At 36.5% G+C, this 11,012-nt stretch overlaps 1 protein-coding gene across 1 annotated transcript in view; it reads left to right on the forward strand.

The window, feature by feature from the left end:
* COL5A2 (collagen type V alpha 2 chain) overlaps window positions 1–10,074 on the forward strand; it is a 147,428-nt gene extending 137,354 nt beyond the window's left edge. Inside the window, exons 48-54 of the mRNA XM_077780206.1 lie at window positions 51–158; window positions 532–585; window positions 1,606–1,713; window positions 3,678–3,969; window positions 4,727–4,914; window positions 7,139–7,378; window positions 8,064–10,074. Coding sequence (XP_077636332.1) covers window positions 51–158; window positions 532–585; window positions 1,606–1,713; window positions 3,678–3,969; window positions 4,727–4,914; window positions 7,139–7,378; window positions 8,064–8,210 — 1,137 coding nt within the window. The 3' untranslated portion in view covers window positions 8,211–10,074. The remainder of the gene's footprint in view (window positions 1–50; window positions 159–531; window positions 586–1,605; window positions 1,714–3,677; window positions 3,970–4,726; window positions 4,915–7,138; window positions 7,379–8,063) is intronic.
* Window positions 10,075–11,012: the final 938 nt, after the last annotated feature.

Raw genomic sequence — 11,012 nt, forward strand, 5'->3', positions numbered from 1 at the left:
GTAAGTTGTAGTCTTAACAAGCAATATACACACTGTGACCCTATTTCTAGGGACCTCAAGGACCTCGAGGTGACAAAGGTGATCATGGAGACCGTGGTGACCGAGGTCAGAAGGGTCACAGAGGATTCACTGGTCTACAGGGTCTTCCTGGACCTCCTGTAAGTTATCCTTCGAAGTATTTGCTTGCCATGTGGAAATACACAGGTATCTTGACATAAATATATATTTGCCTATTAAATGGTTGGACCTTTTGTATCTTATTTTCATTTCAAAGCATATCTTGATGAATATGTAATTACCCATTTGCCATATATCAGCTGTAATTTTGTCAGGAAGAAATAAAGCAAAGGATATACGTTCCCTTACTCCTACAGTTTAGTATTAGTCAACTCATATAGACATTGTAGAGATTGAAGACTTTAGAAATTAGTATATGCTGCTGAAGTCAATGAGACCACATATTTAAAAGCTGACAATGGCAAAATGCAGGTGTAAATATTTTGTCAACATTTTTTACTTTTTCCTACTTAGGGTCCAAATGGTGAACAAGGCAGTGCTGGAATTCCTGGACCATTTGGCCCGAGAGTAAGTAACAAAACCTAATAAGTTGCTGATGTAAATAATAATGCTTTTGGTAACAAAGTGCTAAGTCCTGAGTATCATTTTCATGGCATTGAAGCAGGAGTTAGGCCCAGGGCCTCTGCAGCTAGAAGCAAATATATGAGATAAGCCATTTAGCAATTACCTTTAAGTAGAAATATTCTGAAATATCACATATTACTTCATGGAACCATGAAGTACTTAGTGTGCATATACTTATCTGTAACTTCATTTTCTTACTCTGTGTTCATAGAAATTTCCATTAAACCTGTATTCTTTGAGAACATATAATGGGACTTACCATGAAGTGGAAACAGATTTTGAGGCTTGATATGTTTTTCTTTCTCTAAGTAAGTGAGATACTTTCTCAGAAAGTATGAGTTTGCATAAGGCTAATTTGGAAGCAAATCATTAAATGAAACCAATATTTGAAGCTTTAAAAAATTCTACATTAGTGTTAATGCTGCCTCCAATAGGTCATTAATGTCATAAGACAGCTGACACATGTAATTATTTCAAAAAATCGTTGGAAAGAATTTCTCCTATCTAAATACAAATCATACATAACACTGAGAAGAGTAGTATTGACATAACTAGGATGTGAGGAGATCCTGGGGAATAAGCCCGCAAATTTAACTTATATCAATCCCTCTAACTTCTGTCATTTTCTTAGTCCTAGTTAATTAAATTTTCTAATTAACTTTCCAATACATGAGATTTGATGAAACAGCATCCTTCCAAAAAAAAGTAGATAACCAGTCCATTCAGGTTTTTAACTGAAATTTGGTTAAAACCAAAGCTGAATGCTTTGGGCATGCTTGGATGACGGAGAGTTCATGTGTGGTGAAACAGGGAACAGTAGAGAGCCAGAACTCTATTGATTAGTCATCAGGAATATGAATGCGAAAACATTGTGACAGCTCATAAGGAAAACAGTTCTTTGATTAGATGGTGGTTGTAAACGTCTTCTTCATAAATCTAAAATATAGTCTTTGTTTCTGGCAGGGTCCTCCAGGCCCAGTTGGTCCCTCAGGTAAAGAAGGAAACCCTGGGCCACTTGGACCTATCGGGCCTCCTGGTGTGCGGGGCAGTGTCGGAGAAGCAGGACCTGAGGTAATCACGGGGGTTGCATGCAGGTGATGCTGTTGCTTCCCATCGCCTGTGCAGCATGATGAGCGAGAGATTTAAGGAACTCTGAAAACAAACCTAAAAGTCACACAAGAGCTTGTCTAAGTAACTCTTCCGAAGAGTTAAATCCAGGTTATTTAGTGTATATAAAATTAGAGTCCAGGGTACTGAATGTGACTTGACTTCATGCGACATCAATGAGAGAAAGGAGCAATTATAATTAAAATTATGAAATGTTGCTTTGCTTTAAATAACTAAGTGTGAGATTTGATGAATAATCATTCATGAAATGTTAGAAAGTGGAAAATATGAAATTAAAGTTTTTCTCTTTTGAGAATGACATTTAGAAAAGTTTTAAATTGGGGCTCCTGGGTGGCTCAGTTGGTTAAGCGTCCGACTTCGGCTCAGGTCACGATCTCACGGTTCGTGGGTTCGAGCCCCGCATCGGTCTCTGTGCTGACAGCTCAGAACCTGGATCCGGTTTCAGATTCTATGTCTCCCTCTCTCTCTGGCCCTCCCTGGCTCACGCTCTCTCTCTCTCTCAAAAATAAATAAAACATTAAAATAAAAAGAAAGTTTTTAAATTAAAGCTTTTTATTAAAAAATTCCAACAATATCAGCTTGGGAAACATCAGGAATTTGGGAAGCATTCTCATATATCTGCCACACACATGTGTACCTGTGTGCATGTATGTATATGAGTTTTGCGTCCCTCTCTGGTGTTTCTTCCTCTCTGGTCTTATTTCCCTTTCCCTTCTTACTCCTATCTATTTCTTTTAATGGTATTATCATTAAATTAAATATGTTTTATTTATTATATGGATGGAATAGCCTTATTTTCCTATGATCAAGAGGAATATTTCCTATTTATTTCTCTGTGCATGGAGAACAGCTACAGAATTAGAATACCTCTGACTTATGTGGCACTTGTGGTTCAGCAGTCCTTGATAGAAAAAAAATATTTCTTCCCTTCATTAGCAGAAAGGAATACATAGAATCATGATATGACCTTAATGGGGGCAAAAATGATTTAATAGTCTGTTGAGGATGAGGCAGGGTTGGGACTGAAGGGTGAAGCAACATGGCCAGAGCATTTGACCAGTGGCATGGTCAGTTCAGAGCTCCAGCCCTCTGACTGCCAAGACTGTGCTCCAGACAGGAAACACAGATGCAGCATCTCTTCCGGTTGTTGGCCATTTCTCTCAAGTAGCTGAGCTCTTCCTTGAGAAATTGCAGAAAGGATTGATAGCGAGGATCCACTTCCAAGCCCCTGTGACTTCCCTATTATTCCAATAGTTTTTGTTTGGCAAAAAAATAAGAGAGCTGTTTATTTTTGATAAAAAGGTTAAAGACAACTTCCTTCAGTTTTGTTTAGTACAGAGAGTTTTTATCTACACACCAATTAATACACATAAAATGACTTCCTATACTTCCCCCCATATTTGGGAGCAGGGGAAAATTCTTCTGTGGGTGTTTCTTGTGGGTGTGTCCTTGATAGAGATGTGAGGCCTTGAAGAACTAGCACCCACAACTCTTCTGCATCTCCTCCTCCAGCTTCTGTCCATAAATCCTTTTAAACATTTTAGCTGTGCTTTGCCCAAAGAGTGTGGTAATGAATGTACATATCTAGACATTCTTAACACAAAATATATTGGGTCATCAAGAGCAAATGTTTTGCGCTTTGATTTTTATTGGTCTCAGATGCTTACAGATATGTTGTCTGATTAAGGTTATGCATCATTTCTCATCCTTAGGAAGTTATAGGTTGCCAGGCCAGAGCCATCTAGTTTTAAAAGGTCATGAGGTCATAGATCTGTCAGTGCCATCAAACTGCAGTATCTCCATGTAACTCCCTGTGCACCAAGTCGCATCAGTGCCATTGTGTCCAGCTGAAAAACAAAACCCCCCAAAATATATTAACTATATTTCCAATTTTTTCCAAAAATTAGGGTCCTCCTGGTGAGCCGGGTCCACCTGGTCCCCCAGGCCCTCCTGGCCACCTTACAGCTGCTCTTGGGGATATCATGGGTCACTACGATGAGAGCATGCCAGATCCACTTCCAGAGTTTACTGAAGATCAGGCGGCCCCTGATGACAAAAACAAAACTGACCCAGGGGTCCATGCTACCCTGAAGTCACTCAGTAGTCAGATTGAAACCATGCGCAGCCCTGATGGCTCTAAAAAGCATCCAGCCCGGACCTGTGATGACCTAAAGCTTTGCCATTCTGCAAAGCAGAGCGGTGAGTACCCATGTACCCATTTGAGCCAAGTCCATTGTTTCCCATTGGATTCTCCACTGCATCCCAAAATATTTTATTGACTCTCTACTTAGTGACAGACACAAGAGGTAAAATGGCAAATGTCACAGAATTTATGCTTTATGGTGGGACAGTCAATGACATGAAATATTATAGGATAAGATGATAAGTATCATAAAAGAGGACATATTCTATTAATGATCCATTTTCATGTAGTTATAGAGATAATTTACAGCATTCTAATTGTAAGTTCAACTCATTTACTTACTTTAGTCATAGTTTTGACAATATGTTATTTTATTACATTCCAATTACATTTTGATTTCAAATATTGGCTTTGTAAATTTCATGAGAACACATTCATTTTGGCAAAGCCACTTAATTATGGTGACTTATCTCTTTCGGTATAGTTTTCTCATTTATACAATGAGGATTGTGATTATTTCCTTCCCATGTGTGCGTTGAGCCTTAAGCACATGATTTGGCAAACTGCCTTAGCACAAACACTGCTTCCCTGTGCAGAAAGGACTCCAATGTGTTACAGTTACTTTTTCCTTAACTGCAGACTATTTTCTTAACTGAGAAACTGCAGACTATTTTCTTAACTGAGATACTCTCTCTTAAAAGAGTCCTTTATCAGTGAATTCATATTTTCAAACCCTCTGTTAATTCTTCAAGAGACTCATGATCATGTTTGAAATTCTCTTTACTTGGCAAATATTTTTATTTTGGAAAATAGGTGAGTACTGGATTGATCCTAACCAGGGATCTGCTGAAGATGCAATCAAAGTCTACTGCAACATGGACACAGGAGAAACGTGCATTTCGGCAAACCCATCCAGCGTGCCTCTTAAAACCTGGTGGGCTAGCAGATCTTCTGACCATAAGCCCGTTTGGTATGGTCTTGATATGAATAGAGGATCTCAGGTAATTTAATATGCTTACTTAAAATTGAATTCTTTGCTTTTCATTATTTATTTTATTTTATTTATTTAAGATTATGCTATTATTTTTGACCAAATTTATTATTGCATAAACAAATTTTACTATGAATTATATTAACATAAATTTTGCATGATATTTTTCCCATTGATGGAATGCGGAAAAGTAATTATTCTTAATATTGGTTCCTTTAATGCATGTGACACTGATTATAGAGTATATTTAAAGGGATCTTGCTGCAGTTGCAAGACAGGGATTATATTTAGCATCAGGAGACCTTGGTGACACGTACCTGCATCTCTTGCCAATGTTGTGACCTCAGGAAGTCACTTAACCTTTTGGAGCCTCAGTTTTGCCATTTTATTTTTTTAAGTTTTATTTATTTATTTTGTGTGTGAGAGAGAGAGGATGAAAAGGGAGGGAAAGAGAGAGAGAGAAAGAATCCCTCCATGCTCACAGCGCAACACAGGGCTCGATCCCATGAACCATAAGATCATAACTTGAGCCAAAATCAAGATTTGGTTGCTCATCCCATTGAGCCACCAGTTGTCCCCTTTTTGCCATTTCAATTTAATTTAATTTATATGTTTATTTACTTTTGAGGCAGAGAGAGAGAGAGAGCACAAGCTGGGGAAGGGTGGAGAGAGAGAGAGAGAGGGAGACACAGAATCCAAAGCAGACTCCAGACTCTGAGCTGTCAGTGCAGGGCCCGACGCAGGACTCAAACTCACAACCTGAGCTGAAGTCAGCCACTTAACCCACTGAGCTACCCAAGCGCCCCCAGTTTTGCCATTTTAAAGTGAAAGTGATAATATTTATCTCAGTCTCTGTATGAATATAAAGAGCTTAATATTGTCTCTGGTACATGATAAGCTATAAATTAATATTAGGTAATCACTATAATAGTATTTTTAATAATTAAATCACTTTGTAAATTTTGTAGTGTTATTTAAACTTAAGCTGTCTTTATAATTACAGTTGAACCTTGAACAACACAGGGGTTAGGGACAAAAATCAGTCAAAAATCTGTGCAGTCAGAAATTTGCCTATAACATTTGAGCCCCCCAAAACTTAACAAGTAATTGCCTACTGTTGACTGGAAGACCTATCAATAACATAAGCAGTTGGTCAACACATATTTTGCATGTTATATGTATTACATACTATATTCTTACAATAAAGTAAGCTAGAGAAAAGAAACTATAACTCAGGAGAAGGAGAAAATACATGTACAGCCCTGTACTGTGGTGCTGAAAAATTTCTGTGTGTAAGTGTCCCCCTGCAGTTTGAGCTGCATGTTATTCAAGGGTCAACTGCATGTGAATTTATTAATATTTTTCCTTTATGTTTCTTTCATGGTCCTATATTCAGATTCTCAACCAGCCTTGCCACTTACTATTGTAATATGAATATTTCATTTTAGGTCTCTTTATGGCAGCCTAACTCTGAAACTTTCTTCTCAACTCTGCTTCTGACCTTCTCTCAGAACTCATTATAGTAAACATAATAAGACATTATAGGTACGAACAGGATATACTAGAATCTACTATTATTTAATAGGTAGGGAAATTTAAAATTTAAATATACCCAATTGAAATGTAATTTAGTTAATATACTATGTAAAAGGCTCAGATAGGAGCATTGAAAATAAATCTCAAAATAGAAGAGAAGCAGAAAAGAGCCTGTAGGAAGATATCTTTGATTATCTGTTTTTGTTAGCTAATAGAAAGCCTATAATTCCTATTTCCTATAAGTATGTAACAGTGGGTTTAAAAAATTAAGTCTCCATTATTATTATAATTAGCAATAAGAACAGGGAGTTATTTTTGAGACATGATTGTACCAATCCTCAAGTATAACTTCTTTATAAAAAGCAATATTCAAGATTTTTTTACATAAATAGAGAAGCAGATAAAAAATACTTATACTTTCTCTAGTGAGTTATAATTATCATTGGTTTCATTACCTTTTGTTTGGGGGTAATAAGGACAGAGGCTCTTCCTTGTAAGTATTTATAGAAATTTTAAAATATTTTTCATATATAGGTAGAGTATGTTGTATGAAAGAATAGAAGTAATACTCTTCAAAATTGATGTCTGAAAGCAACATACATGCACGCTGGCTCGCACGTGCGCACGCACACACACGCATGCATGCATGGCACTTATTAAAACCCTTCGTATGACAAAGATTCTTTTTGTTTTTCTAGTTTGTTTATGGAGACCATCGGTCACCTAATGCAGCCATTACTCAAATGACCTTCTTGCGCCTTTTATCAAAAGAAGCTTCCCAGAACATTACTTACATCTGTAAAAACAGTGTAGGATACATGGATGATCAAGCCAAGAACCTCAAGAAAGCTGTGGTTCTCAAAGGGTCAAATGACTTGGAAATCAAAGCAGAGGGAAATGTTAGATTCAGATACATAGTTCTTCATGATACTTGCTCTGTAAGTACTTTTAATCTATATTGATCTGGTTGAGGAAAAAGTTATTTTTGTTAAAAATACTGCCTTGGCAGATGTGGGGGCAATTTTACCCAGTCTATAATTATGCATAGTAGCTTCATTTATACTTGTTCTATACGATAAGATGAATGTGAGTTAGTACATGAAGCCTCATAGAAGTTTTAATACAATAATTAACAAAGGACTGGATCCTTGGGATTCAACCCAGCTCTTCTGCAAACTCACTTCGGTTCTCCTGCAAGTCACTTGATTTCATCTCAGTTTCATGCTTAAAATTCCTTGGTTCTAAAACATACAATCAATCTGAGCTATTCTTTGAATTTTTGACTGATTTGTATGTCTCTCCATTTGCATATATAGATATAAAAAAGAAAAATATTTCAAGATGGATTATTTCATTTGTGAAAAGCAAAAAGGCTTTCAGTTTATGTTTTTAGTGACCATTTTGGAAGCTGCAAAAGAACAAAAGGGATTTCCTCAATTTAAAGCATGAAAGAAATGCCTGCAGCCATGCCAGTACCAACTTGATTTTAGCAGTGCTCTTAATTTTAAGTAGTGCTTTAAAAGTCACTGTGTTCACATTATCAAATTTGTCTTGGAAGTTTATGTCTAACATCTTTGGAATAATTTGTATATACCATTAACCTTTTGCACTGTTTAATTCCAGAAACGAAATGGAAATGTGGGCAAGACCATCTTTGAATATAGAACGCAGAATGTGGCACGCTTGCCCATCATAGATCTTGCCCCTGTGGATGTTGGCAGCACAGACCAAGAATTTGGCGTAGAAATTGGGCCAGTTTGTTTTGTATAAAGCAAGCCAAGATACATCGACAATGAGCACCACCCCCGCCATCAATGACCACCACCATTCACAAGAATCTTGACTGTTTGAAGCTAATCCTGAGACTCTTGAAGTAATGGCTGATCCTGCATCAGCACTGTATATATGGTCTTAAGTGCCTGGCCTCCTTATCCTTCAGAATATTTATTTTACTTACAATCCTCAAGTTTTAATTGATTTAAAATATTTTTCAATACAGTTTAGGTTTAAGACGACCAATGACAACGACCACCTTTTAAAAAAGTAAACTGATTGAATAAAATGAATCTCCGTTTTCTTCAATTTATTTCAGTGTAATGACAAAGTTGCTAAGTATTTATGAGAAAATTCTTCTTCCTGGCAGGTAGCTTAAAGAGTGGGGTATGTAAAACCACAATATATGTTTATTTCACTTGGCTGTAGTTTGAAAAATACAAAGTAGTGCCCTTTTGTGACCTTTCATTCCCAGATTATCAATTAAAAATGAAGCCAAAATGTTTACCCTTGTGATTGAAACCCACATTCATGTCTTGAGATTCTGTAACTACCGTAGAGATTCTTCAAAGAGAACTTGAAAAAATACCCATCAGTTTCTCACTGTCTTAAATGGGATTTTTAAATAATACATTTTCATTTGAATTTCTGGAAAACAAAGTGATCTGAAATTTTTGTAAAGGGTGGTGAGTTCAGACTTCTCATTCAGATTAAAAGTACTTTTCCCTCTTGACTCAGTCTATCAATATAGATAGAAGTTACCATGAGTATACCATTGAATACATTTGCACTTTCTTGTTTAAGAAGACATTGAATGAAAAATAATTTACACGTACAACTTTATAAACATATGTCCAGGACCCAAAGTGGAGAGTCTTCCACATGTACAATCTCATCATCCGGAAGCCTATAATGAAGAAAAAGATTTAGAAACTCAAGTGGTGGAGCTGACTCTATTCAAATGTGATGATTGGAATTAGAACATTTGGCCTTTGAACTCTCATAGGAAAAGTGACCCAACATTTTTTAGCATGAGCTACCTCATCTCTAGAAGCTGGGATGGACTTACTATTCTTGTTTATATTTTAGATACTAAAAGGTGCTATGCTTCTGTTATTATTCCTAGACTGGAGATAGGCAGGGCTAAAATGTATTATTATTTTTCCTCTAATGATGGTGCTAAAATTCCTTTTATAAAATTCTTTACAAATAAAGATGGTTTCATCAATACCACTTGTGAAAAAAATACTGTTAGACTCCCCATTTCTGAAAGAAGGAGCATTGTTCCAGTGCCTTTTCATTGTTCATCTGTCATACTGTATCTGGAATGTTTTGTAATACTTGCATGTTTCTTAGACCAGAACATGTAGGCCCCCTTGTGTCTCAAGGTTTTTTCCCCCCTTAATTGCATTTGTTGGCTCCATTTTTATTTTTTCTTTAAAAATAAACAGCTGGGACCATCCCAAAGGACAAGCCATGCACGCAACTTTAGTCATGTATCTCTGCAAAGCATCAAATTAAATGCACGCTTTTGTCATGTCAATGGTTTTCGTTTTGTGAAATTCCTTTGAACATATTAGGTCCATTTTATTTCTAATAGTGAAAAGTAAAGTGTTGTGGTATTCTTGCCATTTGTTTACAGGGTAAAACAACAAATACCTTCCATTGTATATACTGGCTTAGAAATGAAAATCAATTTCAAATCACCCACAAAGGCAACACGACACTAATTATCGCTGTCTATGCCCTTAAAACTCTCAGGTGGTATTATTGATAAAAAGAGAAATGCAACTGGTTTTTCATGGTTGAAAGAACTGTGATAATAAAATGTATGTTTCAAAGTATATCCCATATGAATTTAGCCTAAATGTTTTCAGAGTTTTATTTTCAGTATTTATTTCACAACTTTGTTTTTCCCCAAATGGGTTATTATTTGAGTTCTACATCTTACATTTGAATATTTATATACCTAAAGACATTTGTGAGTTTTGTTTGTATTAAAACTTCCTTCAAGTCCAACCTATACAGGTTGTACAAGTTCAGATAGATAAACCGGAAATATGTGGTGATTCTCTTAATTCAGAAACACTAATAATCTCTAGCTATAGAAATACTAGCTCTTATTTGGAGCTCAGGAATAAAAGTTTGCCCCAGACAATTCCAAAGGCCCTTAAATGCCTTGAGCTCTAGATCCACAGGCCCCACTAGACCCATAGACTTCTTTACCTTCCTAAATGATACTTCAAACTCTACATGATCAAAGGTGAAATAATCTACAGCTGGGGAGGATGGTGACATTCATTTATTATTAATTTATTAAAAATACAAATGAAAATTAATAGAAATGAAAAAAATAGCAAAGGAAGCATAAAGAATGCTGTAAAAGTCTCAAAACCATAAAATGAGGCAAATTATGGCCAAGTTGAATGTACTTTATTCCAAATTGAAAAGAGATTCAGAGAAATTATAGGCAAAATTCCTCCTCACTAGAATGGCAGTATATGGCAGAAAGCAGGTGCAAAAAAAATCTGGGGAGAAAAAGAACACTGATTAGAATTACCTTTGGCTCAGTCAGTTAAGTGTCTGACTTCAGCTCAAGTCATGATCTCACAGTTCATGGGTTCAAGCCCCACATCAGGCTCTGCCGGAGTCCTACAGGATGATCCCTGAAGGATGGACGGTGTCAGCGAGAGAGTGAGAGAGCCCTGAGATTCTTTCTGATCATCAGGCAGGCATCTCTGCACTGACTGAGACGCAGTTTATTTTATGGTTAAGTGTATGGGGAACAGCACAGAGGCG

This window comes from Crocuta crocuta, unplaced genomic scaffold (genome assembly GCF_008692635.1).
Source record: "Crocuta crocuta isolate KB4526 unplaced genomic scaffold, BGI_CrCroc_1.0 scaffold38, whole genome shotgun sequence".
Lineage (NCBI taxonomy): Eukaryota > Metazoa > Chordata > Mammalia > Carnivora > Hyaenidae > Crocuta > Crocuta crocuta.